The 20,651-nt window shown below is 42.2% G+C and overlaps 1 protein-coding gene across 1 annotated transcript in view; it reads right to left on the reverse strand.

Annotated features, from left to right (window-relative positions):
- The window catches only part of DNAH6 (dynein axonemal heavy chain 6), a 225,389-nt gene extending 208,070 nt beyond the window's left edge, over positions 1–17,319 (reverse strand). Inside the window, 3 exon segments of the mRNA XM_023763522.1 lie at positions 1,574–1,744; positions 14,949–15,172; positions 17,267–17,319. Coding sequence (XP_023619290.1) covers positions 1,574–1,744; positions 14,949–15,164 — 387 coding nt within the window. The 5' untranslated portion in view covers positions 15,165–15,172; positions 17,267–17,319.
- Positions 17,320–20,651: the final 3,332 nt, after the last annotated feature.

Genomic DNA, 20,651 nt, shown 5'->3' on the forward strand with positions numbered 1-20,651 from the left:
AAATCAATCCCCCCCAAGAAAATAAGCCTCCTTCTCAGAAATAAAAGACCCTTCTTCTTTTATACGTCACATCCCCTTTCTTCCACATTTCCCTTCACCCCTAACTCTATACTTAATTCTTCACTTTAGTTACAGCTACAATAAAGTATAACTCACACCTAACATTCCTTCCCAACTCCCTCCCTTCATCCCAGTTACCACACAATTTCTCTCCTCTTCTTTAAATGCAAGCTCTTGAAGCCCCCTTCATACAAAATGAATTAATTGATAGGCAAACAGATCTGTCCTGGCCCTATTTCAGAGAGCTCACTCTCTTTACTTCACAGAAACCAAGTGAACTGAAGCTATACAATTTTATTCAATCATATTATATCATTCTCTCAGTATAATCTCATCAAAACTCAGTGGACCTCCTTCCAGCTTTCTCTTCAAACCCTAAACTCTCCCACCTTATCTGCTTCATTAACTTTCCACTCATTCTTCAAAGCTTAGTGCAGTTCCCTAGGGTAAGCTATTCCTCCACTGACCATATCCTTGGACACTGGATATAGCTTTTCTTCTATTTAGTTCTCCATCATTTTATCCATTAAACGACCAATGAAAGCTCTTATCACCCCTTGAGTGTTCATATTCCCACCTCCAGATTCCAGATTCTGAAGTCCTTAAGGACAGACAAGTCCCCAACTCTCTGTTTTAAGCACTGTAGCCCAATGCCTGAAAGACAATCAGTACTGAGATGTTAAACAAATCAGTTCGAAGAATCCTCTGAACAAAAAGCTCAGGGAAATCTTGGCCCTATTAGTATCATTGTTGTGTGTATCCTCCATACTTTCTCCCACCCATTTCTGCTCCTTTCTTGAATTATCTACAAGTATTCATTTAAAGCAATACTCTGGTGATATCTCGCCAGAGCTATTGTTCACTTACTAGAGGTCCAGTGCACAAATTCGTGCACAGGTGGGGTCCGGCCGGCCGACCCCAATGGGGGCCTATCAGGTCAGGCCGGCGAGGGGGAGGGGATGCAGGAGGTTGGGCAGGGCCAATTGGGGCCCCGATAGGGCCAGTTGGCCGCTACCATGCACGACGTAGCGACCGGTTGTTCCAGTTGTTCCAGTCTTTCTGGTCATTCCGTCGTTCTGGTCGCTTGGCTGTTATATATATGGATTGCCTGCAAAGCAACCTCACCACTCTACAACTCTCACCAGTTACAAAAGTTATCTATCTGGCTCAGTTTCTACTTTATTGTCTTTTACCAAGGTCTTCAGAGATTGCCATTTTGGGGGAACAATGATGAAAATTTCATAAAAGTTAAAACAATATTATGTCTTCTTTTAATATGCAAGAGATCAGAAGACACTGTACAGATGCTGAGAGTTTCCTTTTTGATTTTCCTCTACTGTCCAAATTTTCCTTACATAGGAAGAACTGAGAAATAGTACATTCCCAAAATTCTTTATGCAACCGGATAGAATCAGATTTTGCTGCTATTCTTGTGCATTAAAAGCAGGTTAGCAATGCTACATAAAACTAAAATTGACTTAAAATGGCCACTTAAGTACTTTATATACTATACCTGTGTTTTTTCCAACACATCTGCATGCTGAGGGGACTGAATAGGTGATTTGACAGAAGTTTCTTCAGTGCTTCTTGATGGTTTTACGATTCCAGAAATGGTCGGTGGAAATTGATACTGTTTGTATATGTATTCTGGCCTCTTATGATCTTGGTAGACTTTTAGCACTGGCTTCAGGGAACAAAGAAACATGTTAATCTTTTTAATATTAATGTGACCTTGTCTTATTCTTCACTATCTTTGGACTCTATCCCTGATGGAAATTGATTTCCTCCTGGGACTAATTTCCTGTCGAAACTACAATTATTGTAGCAGCTGCCACCATTGTCTATCCATAGACTATTGCTTGACTAGACTTGAGCTACTGTAGGAAGAAGCTTACGATCTTCCAACCTTGCCCAAAAGTCATTCATCACTTCCTATTGCCATAACTGACTGAAAATCTAAAAAATAAAATGGTGGCATTATCTAAGGCCCATCTCACTTCAAATTAAGGCAGGAAAAATCCAGCTTTTAAAAAAAAGTGAAGCCCAAAAGTCATTCATCACTTCCTATTGCCATAACTGACTGAAAATCTAAAAAATAAAATGGTGGCATTATCTAAGTAAATATAGCAAATGGCTGTTAAGTTTACATTTGGTTTTGGATAAAAATCCCTCAAGTCACTCACAGAAGAAAAGAAAAGACTAGCTGGTAATGAGAGTAAGAGGGTAGATCTCAGCTATATAACAATGAGGAAAGGAATAAGACCAGCATCATAGTTAAGAAGGGAGAGTGGGGGGTCCAAGATGGAGATGTAGGAAGTCTGTGAACTCACCTCCCACAGACACACAGATTAATGTATACCTTAAACACCTATGTATATAGCAACTTCTCCTGAAGAACAACTGAAGGTGGATTGAATAGTTTCTGCACATTAAATGAGAGAGGGACTACATACAGAAGGGGAGGAGCGATGGAGATGCAGTAACCATAGAAACCCTACCCCAGTTGGGCAACCTGCAGTAGGAAAGGATATCACCAGCAAACCCATGTGCAGACTCACCTGCCCTGGGGCACAGTAATAAAACAATGCCTTAAAGTGCACCTAGACTATACATGAAAAAACAAAAACTATTGACTAACCCCCCAAATGCCTGCCAAACGGGCGGGAAACTGCAGGAATTCCCCAGAATTGGAGGGGCCAGCAAGTGCCATTGCTACCTTCCCCCTCCACCTAGATAGCATGGGTGGGAGCTTAGTTCAAGTGCTTGGTACAGCCCGCAAGGCTGCCACAGCTTGCTCTGGGCCAACTTAGCAAAGCCCACCCCAGACCCAGCTACCTGCCCTGACGGGGTGCCCCTAAAGCCACAGGACCTGGACCACCTTTCCCCACGCTTGTTCCAAACCTGCCCAGCAGGTCTGCCTGGAAGTCCTGGGGCTGCATGTGGTGACCAATTCAGTCATGCCTTCCCCAGCTTTGGCCAGTCAGCCTGCCAGGGTGCCCTTGGCACTGCCTGGCTCCAGCCAGCCTGCCAAAGCTACCTAGTACATGCAGTCTACACAGTGGTTACTTTACACAAGGCCACTTTCATTTCATTCATAAAAACAAACACAGAAAGCCAAACAAAATGAGGAAACAAACTAATACGTTCCAAAGGAAAGAATAAGAAAAATGCCAGAGAAAAACACTAGTGATATGAAGATAAGTAATTTTCCTGATAGAGAATTCAACTTAATGAATTCATCTTAATGGCTGACTAGTTTTCCAGTGTGTGTGTGTGTGTGTGTGTGTGTGTGTGTGTGTGTACTCACATCTTTATCCCAATCATTTGTTGATGAATACTTGGGTTGTTTCCATGTCTTGGACATTTGTAAATAATGCTGCAATGAATATAGGAGTACAATATCTTTACAAATTAGTGTTTTTATATTTTTGGGTTAAATTCTCAGAAGAGGAATTACTAGATCATACAGCAGTTCTGTTCTGTACTTTTTCCATAGTGGCTGCACCAATTTACATTCTCACCAACTGTGTATCCTTTCTAACACACCCTTTCTAACACTTGCTATTTCTTGTCTTTTTTATGATAGCCATTTGACAGGTGTGGTAATATCTCACTGTGGTTTTGACTTTTATTTCCCTAATAACAAGTAATATTGAACATCTTTTCATATGTCTGTTTGCCATCTCTATGTCTTCCTTGGAAAAATATCTATTCAAATCCTTTGCCTTTTTTTAATCATATTTTTTTTCTCATTGTTTAGTTGTATTGGATATTAGCCCCTATTGGAAGTATCACTTGCAATAAGATAAAATATTGCCATTTGTGACAACACAGATGGATCCTGAGAGTACTATGTTAAGTGAAATAAATCAGATGAAAAAGAACAAAAGTCTTATGATTTTGCTCATATGTGGACTATAACATGAAAAGTAACAAGTAAACTAACAAAACCAAACTCATTCATCAATAGATACAGACAACAGAATGATTGTTACCAGAGAAGAAAAGGGTGTGGGAGGAGGTGAATTGGGTAAAGGAGATCAAATACATGTTAACAGAAGGAAACTAGAATTTGGGTGAATAGCATGCAGTAGAGTATACAGATATTGAATTATAGTGTCATATACCTGAAATTTATATGTTATTAACCAATGTTATGTCAATAACTTTAATTAAAAAAATTCAAACTAACTGTCATAAGGATGCTCACTGAACCTGGGAGAAGAATAGAGAATACAGTGAGAACTTTAACAAAGACTTATTATAGTAAAGAAAATATTAAAAGAACCAATCAGAGCTAAATAATACAATAACTGAAATAAACACCCACTAGAAGGAATCAACAATAATTAGATAATACAGAAGAATAGATTAGCAATCTTTAAGAGAGAATAGTGGAAATACCCTAATTAGAATAGAAAAAAGAATTTTTAAAAATGAGGATAGTTTAAGGGACCTCTGGGACAACATAAAGGAGTAGAGGAGTCCCAGAAAGTAGAGAGGGAAAGGGGCAGTAAACTTATTTGAAAATATAATGGCTCTAAACTTTCCTAACCTGGGGAAAGAAACAAACATCCAGGTACAGGAAGTACAGAGAGTTCCAAACAAGATAAACCCACAGAGACCCATACCAAAACATGTAGTAATGAAAATGGTAAAAGTTAAAGAGAGAATATTGAAGGCAGCAAGAGAAAAACAAATATCACATATAAGAGCAACCTCATAAGGTTATCAGTTAACTCCTCAGCAGAAACTCTGTAGGCCAGAGGGGAGTGGCAGAATATATTTAAAGTGCTGAAAGAAAAGAACATACAACTGAGAATACTCTACCTGGTAAGATTATCATTAAGAATTAGGGGACAGATAATCCCTGGACAAATAAAAACGAAAGAAGCTCATCATCACTAAATTGGCTTTATAAGGAATGTTCAAGAGTCTTATTTAAGGGCAAAAGGAAAGACAATAACCAGAAATAACAAAATATATGAAAGAAAAAAATCTCATTGGTAAAGGCAAATATATAGTAAACACAGTGACTCTTCCACTTAAAAAGCTAGTATGTCTTCACTGATACTGCTCCTAGGGCAATGGAAACTAAAGAGAAAATAAACAAATGGGACTACATCAAAATAAAAAGCTTCTGCACAGCAAAAGAAACCATCAACAAAACAACAAGAAAGCCCACTGCATGGGAGAACATATTTGCCAATGTTATATATGATAAGGGTTTAGTCTCCAACATCTACAGGGAACTCATACAACTAAACAAAAGGAAGATAAACAACCCAATCAAAAAATGGGCAATGGACCTAAATAGAAACTTTTCAAAAGAAGACAGAAGGAAGGCCAAAAGACATATGAAAACATGCTCAAAGTCACTAATCAACCAAAAGATGCAAATCAAAACAACAATGTGGTACCATCTCACACCTGTCAGAATGGCTATCATCAACAAATCAACAAACGACAAGTGCTGGAGAGGATGTGGAGAAAAAGGAACCCTCGTGCACTGCTGGTGGGAATGCAGACTGGTGCAGCCACTGTGGAGAACAGTATGGAGTTTCCTAAAAAAACTAAAAATGGAACTCCCATTTGACCCAGTTATCCCACTTCTAGGACTATACCCCAAGAAACCAGGAACACCAATTAGAAAGGATATATGCACCCCTATGTTAATAGCAGCACAATTCACCATAGCTAAGATTTGGAAACAGCCTAAGTGCCCATCAGTAGATGAGTGGATTAAAAAACTGTGGTCCATCTACACAATGGAATACTACGCTGAAGTAAAAAAGGAGTTCTTACCATTTGCAACAGCATGGATGGAACCAGAGAGCGTAATGCTAAGTGAAATAAGCCAGTCAGAGAAGGATAAATACCATATGATCTCACTCATTTGTGGAATATAATGAACAACATAAACTGATGAACAAGGACAGATCCAGAGACAGAGAGGCATCGATTGGACTTCGGGCCTCGAAGGGAAGGTAGGGGAGGGTGGGGGTAAGGGGGAGAGATCAACCAAAGGACTTATATGCAAGCATATAGGCCTAACCAATGGATACGGACAACAGGGGGGTGAGGGCATGAGTTGGGGAGATAGGGGTTAACATGGGGATAAAGACATATATGTAAAAACTTAATCAATAAAAAATAAAATAAAATAAAAAAGAAATAAGCAAAAAAGAAAATGAAAAAGAAAGTTGAGCAAACATCGATGGCAGGGTCCATGGTCTGGGGGACAGGCGTCCCCTTCCCCAACATGATAAGAGCCGATGGCATTTGAACCTTTGGATCAAATCTCAACCCAGATGACAGCCTTAAGCTTTGACAGCAGGAAATGTTCTTGTCTCTGCGCCTTTTCCTATGATGACTGAGTCCCATTCATTCATCCATCTGTTCGTTCTTTCACAAGCCTTTACTGGGCACCTACTGTGTGCTGGGCGAGGTGTCAGCACAGACGATCGAGTGGCAACAAGACCAGAGCCTCGGATAGTGGGACAGGCCTGTGCCCTCCTTCACAAAGAGTCTCAGTCATGACTTCGAGACACTTCCACACAACCATCCCGGACTGTAAAGGAAGACAGCCACCACAGAGTCTTGATCTGTTTGCTTTTGGGGCTCTGTTTTGGCATTTCTTCACTAAAAAATACAAATAAGCCAACAATATGAACCAAACTGGAAGTGGCCCATGCCTCACTCAACTTCTGACGGTCAGTCCTGGACAAGACATGGAAGCCCCTTGAGGAAATGCTGCTTGAGCTTCCTCGGGCTGCTTCTCTCCCACACTGTGTTCTTAGAGCAACTGGTTTTAGTAAATTAGTGCTTGGGGTGTGTCTGGAGTCACAGCAACAACCACCATGTGCACGAAATTCTGTCCTAAGCACTTCACACTGATCCATTTATTAGGATCCCCATTTCACAGATGAGGAAGTTGAGGCACAGAGAAGTGCCACCATCCACACCAGCGACCCCATAGATAGTAGGCATCTGGAGAAGGTTCTAGAAGATTTCCTCCAGCAGGCTTCTAGTGGCTTCTGGGAAGGCAGCTCCCTGAGATTGTATGACGCCTCAATCCTGGAGCAGGACAGCATTCCCAGAAATGATGCAGGGTTTTATGACAACTCCGTATCCAGTTTCTGAATGTTTGTTCGATTTTCCTTTCCACTTTTTTTTTTTTTGTTTGGAGAATTTTATTTATTCCCCACCCAGTGTTATTTTTCTTGCTGCCCGCCCCTCCTGCAACTTTGTATCTTCCAGTGCTTTCCAAGTTTTCTGCATTGAGCCCATGTTATGTTTAGAATTTGTTAAACATTACTTTATGTTAGTAGGTAAATAAATGCTTACTGTCTCTAAAAAAAAAAAAAAAAAGCTATTGTGAAGGTTAAAAGACAAAGGTACCAAAATCAACTATAACTACAATAAGTAGATAGGGGATAAACAAAACAAAAATATCTAAAATATGACATAAAAATATAAAATGTGGGAGGGGGAGTAAAATTTAGTGCTTTTAGGATGCATTCAAACTTAAAGATCTATCATCTTAAAACAGCAACTCTAGCCCTAGCTGGTTTGGCTTAGTGGATAGAGTGTTGCCCTGTGAATCAAAGGGTCCCGGGCTCGATTCGGGTCAAGGACACGTACCTTGCTTGCAGGCTCCCGGGCCCTGGGCATGTGCAGGAGGCAACTAATAGATTTGTTTCTCTCACATCGATGTTTCTCTCACATCGATGTTTCTCTGTCTTTCTCTCTCTCTTCCACTCTCTCTAAAAGAGCAATGGGAAAAATATCCTTGGGTGAGTGTTAACAAAAAAATAAAAATAAAAAGAGACAAAGAAGGGCATTTCACAATGATAAAGGAATCAATCCAAGAGTAGAATATAACATTTGTAAATATTTACACATCCAATATATAGCCATCTATATACATATGTGAAGAAACTGACAGCAATACATAATAGTGGGACTTCAATACCCAACCTACATCAATGAATAAATCATCATGACAGAGAACCAATAAGATAACATTGACTTTAAATGATATTTTAGATCAAATAGACTTAATAGATATTTATAGAACAATTCACCCCAAAATTGCAGAAACATTCTTTTCAAGTGGACATGATACATTCGCCAGGATAGATCACGTTAGATTATAAAACAAGCCTCAATAAATTCAAGAAGACTGAAATCATATCAAGATCTTTTCTAACAGTATGAAACTAGTAATGAATTAGAAGAAGAAAACTGAAAAAAAACAAAAAACCACAAACACATGGAGACTAAACAACATGCTACTAAATAAACAATTGGTCATGAGAAAATAAAAATAAATTTAAAAAAACCTTGCAACCAATGAAAATGAAAATACAACTTTCCAAAGTGTAAGGGATGCAGCTAAAGCATTTCTAAGAGGGAGAATCATAGTAATACAGACCTACCTTGAGAAACAAGAAAATATCAAATAAACAATCTATCTTTAGTTCTAAAGAAAGTTAGTAGCAGAAAAAATTATAAAGATCAGAGTAGAAATAAATGTAACAGAGAGAAAAAAAAACAATAGAAAAGACCAATGAAATTAAGAACTGATTCTCTGAAAAGATAAAATTGATGTCTTTAGCAAAACTCATAATGTAAAACAGAGAGAGCCGACATAAATAAAATCAGAATGAAAGGGAGAAGTTACAACCAACATCACAGAAATATAAAGGATCATGAGAGAATAGTATGAACAATTATATGTAAAAAAATTGGGCAACCTAGAAGAATGAATAAATCTCTAGAAAAATACAAACTTCCAAGACTAAACCAAGAAGAAACAGAATATTCGAACAGACCAATCACTAGTAACAAAATTGAATCAGTAATCAGAAAATTCCCAACAAATACAAGGCCAGTATCAGACAGCTTCACAGGAGAAACCTACTAAACTTTAAAAAAAATTAATACCTATCCTCAAACTATTTTGAAAAGTTGAAGAGGTAGAAATGCTTCCAAACTTATTTTTGAGGTCAGCAATACTCTGATAACAAAACCAAAGACACTACAAAAAAAATAAAATCACAGGCCAATATCCATAACAAACTTAGGATAAAAAACTTTAACAAAATATTAATAAACTGAATTCAACAATAAATTAAAGGATCATACACTGTGATCAAGTTGTATTTATTCCAGGAATGCAAGGACAGTTCCACAACCACAAATTAATTTATATGATATAACACATTGACAAAACAAAAGATAAAGATCATATGATAATTTCAATAAATACAGAAAAAAACAATTGACAGAATTCAACATCCATTTACAATAAAAACTGTCAACAGTGTAGATATAGAGGGAATATACCTCAACATAATAAAGACTATATATGACAAACCCACAACTCACATACTCAATGGTAAAAAGATAATGGAACAAGACAAGGATGCCCACCCTCATCACTTTTATTCAACATAGTATTGGAAGTCCTAGCCACAGCAAGAAAAAAGAAATAAAAGGCATCCAAATTGGAAGGGAAGAAGTAAAACAGTCACTACTTAGATATGTCATAATACTGCATATAGAAAACCCTAAAGATTCCACCAAAAAAGTATTAACCAATAAATTAACTCAGTAAAGTTACAGATAACAAAATTAATATATAGAAATATGTTATATTTCTATATACTAACCTGAAGCCTAGTGCATGAAATTCGTGCACGGGGGGGGGGGGTGGTCCCCTCAGCCCAGCCTGCACCCTCTCCAATCCGAGACATCCCTCTCACAATCTAGGACTGCTGGCTCCTAACTGCCCCCCTGCCAGCCTGATCACCCCTAACTGCCTCTACCTGTGGCCTGATAGCCCCTAACTGTACCCCCTGCCAGCCTGGTCACCCCCAACTGCCCCCCACCGCCGATCTGGTTGCCCCTAACTGACCCCCCTGCCAACCTGGTCACCCCTTACTGCCCCTCCTGACAGCCTGGTTGCCCCCAACTGCCCCCCTCTGCTGGCCTGGTCATCCCTAACTGCCCCCCCACTGGCCTGGTTGCCCCTTATTGCTCCCCTGCCAACCTGGTTGCCCCCAACTGACTCCCTTGCCAGCCTGGTCACCCCATGCAGCCTGCTGTTCAGTCGTTTGGTCATCCCTCATTAACCTCCCTGCCAGCCTGGTCACCCCACATAGCCTGCTGTTCAGTCATTTGGTCGTCTCTCATTAACCCTCCTGCCGGCCTTGTAGCTCCATGCAGCCTGCTGTTTGGTCTTCCGTATGGTATGGTCGTTTAGGTCATGACAGCCCCTTGCTTTTTATATATTAGGATAATGAACTAGCAGAAAGAGAAATTAAGAAAGCAATTCCATTTATAGTTGTATCAAAATAAAATACCTAGAAATAAATTTAACCAAGGAGATGACTCTGAAAACTGTAAGGCATTGCTAACAGAAATTGAAGATGACACAAATAAATGGAAGGTTATATCATGTTCATATATTAGAAGGATTAATATCATTAAAACTAGAGGCCCGGTGCACAACAATTTGTGCACTCGGGGGGGGGGGGTGGTTCCCTAAGCCTGGCCTGTGCCCTTTCGCAGTCTGGGACCCCTCAGGGGATGACCACCTGCTGGCTTAGGCCTGCTCCCCAGGGGATTGGGCCTAAGCTGGCAATCAGACATCCCTCTGGCAGCCCGGGAGCCCTCAGGGGATGTCCACTTGCCAGCGGGGAGCAGGCCTAAGCTGCAGTCAGACATCCTTAGCTCTGCTGAGGAGGCGGGAGAGGCTCCCACCACCACCGCTGTACTGGCAGCCATCAGCCTGGCTTGTGGCTGAGCAGAGCTCCCCCTGTGGGAGCGCACTGACCACCAGGGGGCAGCTCCTGCATTGAGTGTCCTCCCTGGTGGTCAGTGTGTGTCATAATGACCAGTCATTCCCAGTCGTTCTGCTGTTAGGGTCAGTTTGCATATTACCCTTTTATTATATAGGATAGAGGCCTGGTGCACAGGTGGGGGCTGGCTGGTTTGCCCTGAAGGGTGTCCTGGATCAGGGTGGGGGTCCTGCTGGAGTGCCTGGCCAGCCTGGGTGAGGGGCTGATGGGTGTTTGCAGGCTGGTCACACCCCCTTCATGGTGGGGGTCCCCACTGGGGTGCCTGGCCAGCCTGGGTGAGGGGCTGATGGCTGTTTGCAGGCTGGTCAAGCCCCCCCCCCCCAGTGGGGACCCTCACCCCATGGAGTTTTGGCCAGCCTGGGTGAGGGGCTGATGGCTATTTTCAGGCTGGCCACACCCCCTTTACGGTGGGGGGTCCCCACTGGGATGCCTGGCCAGTCTTGGGGCTGAGGGCCGTTTTCAGGCTGGCCAAGCGTGCCGGCAACAGAAGCTCCCAGCCTCTCCTTTTTTTCTTTTTCTTTTTTATTCTGAGATTTATTTACCTTCTATAATTGAAACTTTGTTGCCTTCAGTGGAGCTCAGAGCCAGCCAGGATGGGCAGGAAGCTTGGCTTCCTCGATCACTGGAGCAACCAAGCCTCCTGCTCGCTCCAGCTCCGTGGCTGCCGGCCGCCATCTTGGTTGGGTTAATTTGCGTATAGTCGCTCTGATTGGCTGGTGGGTGTGGCTTAAGGCATAGCGAAGGTATGGTCAATTTGCATGTTTGTCTTTTATTAGGTTAGATATTCATACTAACCAAAGCAATCTTCAGATTCCATGCAAGCCCTATCAAAATTGCAGCAGCGATAATCTGGGATTTATTCAGATGACATCTCCTCAGGGAGACGTTTGCAGTCACCCAATGTAAAGCAGCCTGCCATTTGTCTCCACCACATTTCCTGAATTATTTTCTTAACAGCACCCATCATTAGATGAAACTGTTCAGTCTGTTTGTTTAGGATTACTACAGTGTCAACAGGATCTGTCTGCCTTGTTCATTGCTGTATCCCCAGCACATGGCCCAGAGCCTGGCACATCAGAGGTGCGTAATAAACATTTTATATACATGAATTTATTGCACTGATGACAAAAAGAACAACTTTGATCATCAAAGATTAGTTATACTCTTTTGTCAAGTGAAGGTTAGAGATAAATAAATGGAAAGGTTTAATACTAACTTCATGGAAGCAAAATAGTACAGAGGCCCTGACACTCCATACAACATGTAGTGCAGGCACAGTGAACCCCCCAAGAAAGAGCAGCAGAAATCAGTACCACAACCACCTTGCAAAAGGGAAGTTTGGTGTCAATCCAATAGCATCTGTTCATTTGCATTTTTGTTAGTTATTACTTGTATTGGTTATGTAGTTTTCTTTGTATTTAAGATGCTATTTTGTTTATTAAAATTTGAATTAATACCTAGTTAATCTTTTTACATAAAATAACATTATAATTAAAATAACAAATCAGCACTATGGGTCTTCAAGAATGTTTTCCTTCAAAAAGAATCAGTACTCAGCTTTGAGAAACAATGAAATAAGGTTTAATATCCATAATATGTATTTTTTTAAAACCTCAAAAACTGATAGGAAAAGGTAAAAAATCTAAAGTGGACAAAGGTTATGAACAGAATCCACAAAATAAATGAATAAATAAAAATATACATTACTAATAAGATGAAAATTACAGCAATGTGAAGCCATTTATTTTAACATATCACTCTAGCAAATATTTTTTAAAATGATAGTATCAGGTTCAGCAACGATGTGAGTAAACAGGCCCTCTCATACACTGTAGGTGGGAAGGTAAACTGGTTAAACCTTAGAGTACAATTGGGCAATATTTTTCAAAATTAAAAATGTACAAATTTTATGACTTATACAAATGCCACTTCTGAATTCTTACCATTTGCAACAGCATGGATGGAACCGGAGAGCATTAGGCTAAGTGAAATAAGCCAGTGAGAGAAAGATAAATACCACATGATCTCACTCACTTGTGGAATATAATGAACAACATAAACTGATGAAGAAAAATAGAACCAGAGTCATAGAAGCACTGAACAGACTGTCCAACCTATGAGGGAAGGAGGAGGGTGAAGGGGTTAAGAAATCAACCAAAGGACTTGTATGCATGCATATGAGCATAACCAATGGACACAGATAGTAGCGGGGTAAGGGCATGTGCTGGGGGGTGGAGGCAGCCAGGGAGAGGTCAATGGAAGAAAAAGAAGACTTATATAATACTTTAAACAATAAAGAATTTTAAAAAAAATTTTAATGCCACTTCTGGCCTGGCTGGTGTGGCTCAGTTTCTTGCGTGTCATTCCGTGCACAGAAAGGTTACTGACTTGATTCCCTATCAGAGCACAGGCCCAGATTGTGGGTTCAATCCCTGGTGGGGAACATGCAGGAGGCAACTAATTAATGTTTTGCTCTCATATTGATATTTCTCTCTCTCTCCCTCTTCCTCTCTCTCTCTACAAATCAATAAAAATATTTTTAAAATGCCACTTCTAGGAACCCATCTTTATATGTATAAAAAAAGGCCATTCAATGCAACATTGTCTGAAATAGCAAAATAATAACAACAAAACAAAAAGGAAGTAACCTGAATTCCCATCAATAGGAGACCACTTGATGGATACCATCTTACGGTGCAAGCATGCAACAAATACAGCATAGCTGTTAGAAAAGATACCTCTAATGCATGGATGAGAAAGATTTCTACATAAGTGAAAAGAACCTCTGAAGATCAGTATGTACTGAATAATCTTACTTTAAAACTACGAATGTTTACACACACACACACACACACACACATTTGAATAAACATATAAAGCAGCCTGAGGGGCAACCACCAACAATAGTAGTTAATGTCTGAGAATGGAGATGAGAATTTTCACTTTTTATTTTATGCACTTTCACGGCTCCTTTACATGGATTTATAATTTTCCAAAGGCATAAGTGAGTTCTTAAAAATTAAATATATTCAGACATGCATAAAATTGTTCAGGACACCAGGCATTTACTTTAACAATAATGAAACTATATTACTACAGGCATATCTCGTTTTATTGCACTTTGTTTTGTTGTAATTTGCAAGTAATGCCTTTTCTAGGTATTAAAGTTTCGTAGCAACCCTGTATTGAGCAAGTCTATTGGTGCTATTTTTCCAATAGGCTCAAATGATGGCTAGCATTTTTTAGCAACGAAGTATTTTTTAATATATTTTGGTTGATTTCAGAGAGGAAGGGGGAGAGAGAGAGAGAGAGAGAGAGAGAGAGAGAGAGAGAGAGACATCAATGATGAGAGAGAATCATTGATCAGCTGCCTCCTGCTCACCACACAATGGGGATGGGGCCCACAACTTGGGCATGTGCCCCCACCAGGAATTGAACCATGACTTTCTGATTCACAGGTCAACACTCAACCCAAAGTATTTTTTAAATAAAGTTCTGTACATTGTATATTAGACATAATGTTATTGCACATTTAATAGACAATAGTATAGTGTAAACATAACTTTTATACACACTGGGAAAGTAAAAAATTTGTGTGACTCACTTTATTGCAATATTCAGTTTATAGCAGTGGTCTAGAACTGAACCAACAATATCTCTGAGGTATGCCTGTATATATATATATATATATTTCTTACTAAAGTTCCCAGTATTAAATGGTAGCCTAATATCCCAAAGAGCCTTAAATCTACATAGTTAAGTATCATATTGTTCATAATCCTAGAGAAGATTTATCTACTAGAAAATTTGGTTCACCACCATATTCCTCCCACTTCAAACTGTTTAGAATTCAATATTTTAAAATCAGTAATTGTGTTTACAACTTCACAAACAAGTCTTAACTTTCAGATTTTCTTTTCTTCTCTGGTAAATGTCTAGAAATATTCCATCCCCTCCCAGAACAATTTTGCAACTTCCTCTGTAGCCCAAAGTGGCTAAGATGCTGGATCTTGAACTTACCAGAGGCTCTAGTTTTCTAGGTTGCTGTCGTTTTCTTGTCCTCTCCTGGGCTTTGGTTTTGCTTTTGAACAAAAGGACTTGTGTATCTTCTACATTTTCTATGGGTGCTACAAAACTTCGTTTTCTCTTTGCTTTTTTACTTTGCAGGTTTGGATTTGACACCTGCTTGTCAATATTTTCGAGGTCGGAGTCCATTTCAGAGATGCGAAAAGCCATCCTTACTCCTGCAAGTGTAGGGTCAGGAAAAGACACATGAAGAGCAACAGAACTGGGGAAGTGGATGGGGACTTAAGAACTAGGGAGACTGAGTTTGCTCACTGCCAAAGAAAACCCATCGAAGTTACCCCCTTCCTTTCAAAATGAGGACTTGAGCCAGAGGAATGAAAATTAGGAACTGTGCCTGACCTTCAAGAAGCCCTATAGTTGGGGTGGAACCTAGACATTTGCATTTCTAACAAGTTATTGGGTGATGCTGCTGCTGCTGCTGATGCCACTAATTTGGGGGCCACACTGGGCTAGATGGGAAGGATGAAGAGAAATGCAATTAGCACTGAAGTATTGAGATCATTGTTTCTCGCACTTGAGTAAACAAAATATCTCCTGGGAAGCTTGTCCAAAATGCTGGTAATTCTAATACAAGCAATCTGAGAACTACAGCCTAGATACTCGTGAAGAAACCAAACAAAGGAAGAAGAGAATTGAGGGCTATATTCTAAAACAGTGCTTCTGGAACTTTTATGTACATGAGAGTCTCTTAAGAAGCTTGTTAAAGTGAAGGTTCTGATTCAAACACATTGAATAGCCAGGTCCTAGAACACTAGAACTGCGAGACTTGTGTAGTGGAATTGCATTCTCATTACCACTCACACTCCCAACCCACCCAATGGAGTGAGATACTTCTCTCCACAATGGTAGTCTGGCACATGAGGTCTTCAACCAGGAGTCAGCTGGACTGGCTTTTAGTCTAGATCTGCAGCTGGCCAATCAAAATCTGATGCAAAAAGCAAGGAGGTGGGCAGCACTGAAGCAAGCCAAGAACTGAGTTGCCAACTCCAGTGAAAGCGAGATGCGGATCATGGATGAGGACATCATGGTACCATCAGGTGATGACTCAAGGGACCTGATCACGTGTTACTGCCGAAATCCCATTTCGGGGCAGCCTGTGATTGAATGCGGCCTCGGTGGAACGTGGATCCACCTCTCCTGTGCTAAGATGAAGAACACCCATGTCCCTGACTTCTTTCACTGCCGGAAGTACAAGGACCCGGTCCCAGAGGCTTGGCGGTTAGGGGAGCCTCCCAAATCTGGAGAGCCCTGACATCATCATCTCTGGGCTGGAACTTCCAAATGACAGCGTGACTTGGGAACTGAGCCTCGGGGGCCTCACTCTGTTGCCTGAAGCTTGGATACTGTCCCACTTCACGGAAGGAATTCCCACGGGAGATGGTTTGGAAATGAGTTCCTACGCTACTCTTCCTACCTTGTGGCCTTGAACTGGGACCCATTAGAGTGGGAGGCTGTCTGGGTCCTAGACACTCTCCCTGTCCGTTGGACCCGCCACCTCTCACTTTCCGGGCCAGGGTTGCGATTGCAATGGAAGGGGACGGTTGTCTACAAAACTCTAGTTGTAATACAGCCCCTCCTCAGCTTTTCTTCTATCTCCCTCCCCACTTGTTCTACACTGGCTTTATTTTTAACCTTGGACTTCCCCCTTTTGGGCATGGCAGCTCAGAGGTGGAGTCCCAACCAGAGCCTGGCAGAGGAAGGCAGGAAAACAGGTGCCCATTTCTCTCACTCACCTCTTTTGTTTCCAACGATATTGGCCAGCCCTTTGTGAAGACAGTCTGCATGTTGTAAAACAAAGCAAGTGGGCTCTTGAAAATTGCAAGTCTCCTCTGCAGTTTTAATTTTTTCAAGTAACCACATTCAAAAACACAACATAGGGAACCGGTGACGCTGATTTTAATAATGTGCTTTATTGAACATATCCAAAATCGTATCATTTCAACACATAATCAATATCAAACGTTTCAGTGTGAGATCTTACTTGTTGTGACTGTCTTGGAAAGCCGGTGCGCATTTCACACGTAGAGCACACCTCCGTTCAGACCCGCCACGTGGCGAAGAGCACAGGTCTAGATCTGACCACTCTGAAATCTCTATTCCTCACTTCCCACCCCCTCTAACGCAATCGCTACAACGCCTTTCCCTTGACTTCCTCTGCCCGTGGGAGTTTTTCCTCGTGTGCTCCGAAAGCCATGCGGTCTTTGGTCTAGAAGTCAGAGCCCAGCCCCACAGTTTGATTCCTCAAGACTCACCAAGTCAGACTAGAGCAGCCGCCTCCTCCGCCTCGGGTCTCCAGAGACAGCAAATCCAGGGCTGGGAGTAGAAAGGCGGCGTCCCCGGAGAAGTTTCCCGTTGCCTAGCAGGCAGCAGGTCTCCCCGGGGCGCACGGGTCCTACATCGCTGGTTGGTGGAGAGCCCGCCCTGGACCCGCCCTGCCCCTCCTCCGTGCTGGGAACCGAGCAGTCCCCAGGCTCGGAGGCGAGGCAGCCAATGGAGGTGGTCGGTTCTGTTTGTTCCTTCGCTCATCCACCACCCGCGCTCCTTGTCCCTCCCTCCTCCTGCAGGAATCTTTCCTGTTTCCTCTGCCAGAGGCCTCCAGGCTGACTGGACGTTCGCGCTCATCTAACTTGCTCTGGTTCGAAGAATCGAAAATCTCTGGAGAGGGAAAGGCGTTGGTAAGCAGTTCGGGTCCCCCTGTCAAAGGGAGCGAAATGCTGCGTCTCCACCCCACCCACACCCTCCTCCCTGGAGTGTTCAAAGGCGCAAGAAGTGAGGTCTCTTCTTTCTCTCCAGCTGCACCGTTTTTTTCTTCTTTTTCTTTTTTTTTCTTTTCCACCTGGAAGGTAATCCAGTGTCAGACACAGCACGAGCCCATGTTACCGAGTCCCCGCGCCCTATGTACCAAAGCGGACCCTGGATCTTGTTCTGGCATTTAGACCCGCCTACTTGGGTCCCCAAATGACTGCTGCTAATGCTACATGGAGGCGACTCCACCAAAGCCCAGCGCGGGCGGCTCGCTGAAGATGCCTTATCTCAGTGATCAAGAAACGTCACACTAGACTGGGACAAAGCCCTGGTTTTCAACTGCTCCTCCCAGATGACCCAATCACAGCCGGAACTCATAATCTTCTCGTGAGCGTTTTGGTCCTTATTTAAAACGACCTTATATTTGTTTCTTGCTTTGAATGCCAAGTCCCGTACAAAATGCTTTACCTATCACACAGACAACCTGCATTTGCTCAGTCTTAAAATATTCAGTTATGTATTTTACATGCTAGTGGTGGCACCATCTACAGGGTGGAGAATGAACGAGAGAGCGTTTTAATACCAGAAAGTAGGACATAAAACAAGAATAGGTGATGGAAAGTTGGGCCATCTCACACCAACATAGGTGCATGCATGCACACCCATTACATGCTGGCATATAAGACATGCAGATGTAAAGGACGTATCCCGATTTCACACAGAAATTGATGGGGGGCGGGGGGGATTAAGTACTTTTCATCAATTAAGAAATGATTTTAAAACGATTTTGAAAGAAAAATATGTCTTACTACTAACCTGGCTATGTCTAGTGGCTTTCTCCTGGTCTTTGTTTACTCTAAGCACTTACGTTTTTCAGTGGATGACAGACCAACCAACACTCTGGCTCTAGCCCAGCCTGCTTTCTATTCTGATATTTGATGTTGCCCATGTGTTATGGCAGATCATTCCCCCATCACTGTGACAGGTCTCAGATGTCTGGGAAGAGCTCAGTCTCTCCCCTTCACTCAGAGGCTGCAGATTTTTGTTAAGAAACAGTATGTGCATGCCCTAGCCGGTTTGGCTCAGTGGATAGAGTGTCAGCCTGTGGACTGAAGGGTCCCAGGTTTGATTCCAGTCAAGGGCACTTGCCCGGGTTTCGGGCTTGATCGCATCGTGGGGCATGCAGGAGGCAGCCGATCAATGATTCTCTCTCATCATTGATGTTTCTATCTCTCTCCCCCTCTCCCTTCCTCTCTGAAATATATATATATATCTATATATATATATATATATATATATATATATATATATATATGAAACAGGATGTGTAACTTCTCCCTGCAGAGGTCTCTGTTGTGCGTTCCACCACAAGGGGCAGCAACATCATGGATTAATTTATGTCTTCTGCATAAATGGGGTAATTTTTTTTATGCATTTGGAAATGTGGTGGAAGGTATTTCAGACGATGACAAGATACACCATTTAACAGTTAAAACAAAGCAATAAACTTAAATATGAACTAAGATTTAACCCGGTTAACTTATGCCTATGAACTAAGATTTAACCTGGTTAACTTATGCCTCTGAATCAAGGAAATTAGGCATCACATAGTTTGTCCTACATTTTCACATTTTGCCTCAGCTCCAGTCCCAGCTCCAGTCTGGGTACAGTGGGAACTTACTCTACAGACATTAAGGGCCTCCCACTTGTGGATGCCCAGGGTCAGGTGGGGGGTCGGGGCAGGGCTAACTTTTGTCTCTTAGGTAAACCAGGCAGGAAGTCAGACAAGACAAGCTCGTGGCTTCTGTGACTTGCCATGTAAAATCTAATTTACAATCTGACTGGGAAAATGCCCCAAATATTAAAAACCTACAAATGACCAGCTCACAGCCATGAAATGTGTGCAGCCCTAAACCTCCCCTAAACTTCTCCTAAACTTCTGCTCCATAGTTGGTCAAAGCTGTATGCAGCCTTAGCTGGCAAAGACTCAGGAACAGGACTCAGAGAGGTGGATGCAGGATCAAGGCTGACAGCCTAGGCCAGGGGTGGGCAAACTTTTTGACTCGAGGGCCACAATGGGTTCTTAAACTGGACCGGAGGGCCGGAACAAAAGCATGGATGGAGTGTTTGTGTGAACTAATATAAATTCAAAGTAAACATCATTACATAAAAGGGTACGGTCTTTTTTTTTTTTAGTTTTATTCATTTCAAACGGGCCGGATCTGGCCCGAGGGCCATAGTTTGCCCACGGCTGGCCTAGGGCCACACTTTTACGCCCGAAGGGACTGAGAATAACACCAGTGTGTGGGCGTGCATGCACATGTGTGGGCATGGCTGTGTTCTGTCTCTCTGAGACATTTTCTGTCCCTCTCCCCCACACACTTCTGGCCTGTCCCTTAATCCCACTGTACTTGGATGACCACCTCTGGAATAGGCAAAAGAAAGACGAGCTGTAGTGATCAGCCAAATCCGATAAGGCAGAACCACCTTGGGACCCTGAGGAGAAAGGCAAGGTATTTTACTTGGGGGCAAAAACATCACTACAATGCTCAATTTAGAGGAGAAAGGGCTCTGCTTAGAGGTTCCCCCTGGTCAAATCCCTCACCTAGATGCACCTTGTGACCCACAGCCACATTTCTTATTCCTTTGCCCAGGATGAGAGGCCACACCCAGTGGAACCCAGCGCCTGAGCGCTCACCACATGGTTATCCCTCCAACATGAAGTGGGAGTGGCTCCAAGGATAATTCCTGTTCCTGAGAGACCAAAGGGCCATACAGTGGAGATGAGACTGAAGTCAGCCAGTTTGGTTTTGAACACCCCCCTCCACCACCCACAGAAGCCCAGGGAGACCAGCTCCTGCCCTAGTCCTTGATCCATTTCAAAAGGAAGCA

This window comes from Myotis lucifugus, unplaced genomic scaffold, assembly GCF_000147115.1.
Source record: "Myotis lucifugus unplaced genomic scaffold, Myoluc2.0 scaffold_290, whole genome shotgun sequence".
Classification (NCBI taxonomy): domain Eukaryota; kingdom Metazoa; phylum Chordata; class Mammalia; order Chiroptera; family Vespertilionidae; genus Myotis; species Myotis lucifugus.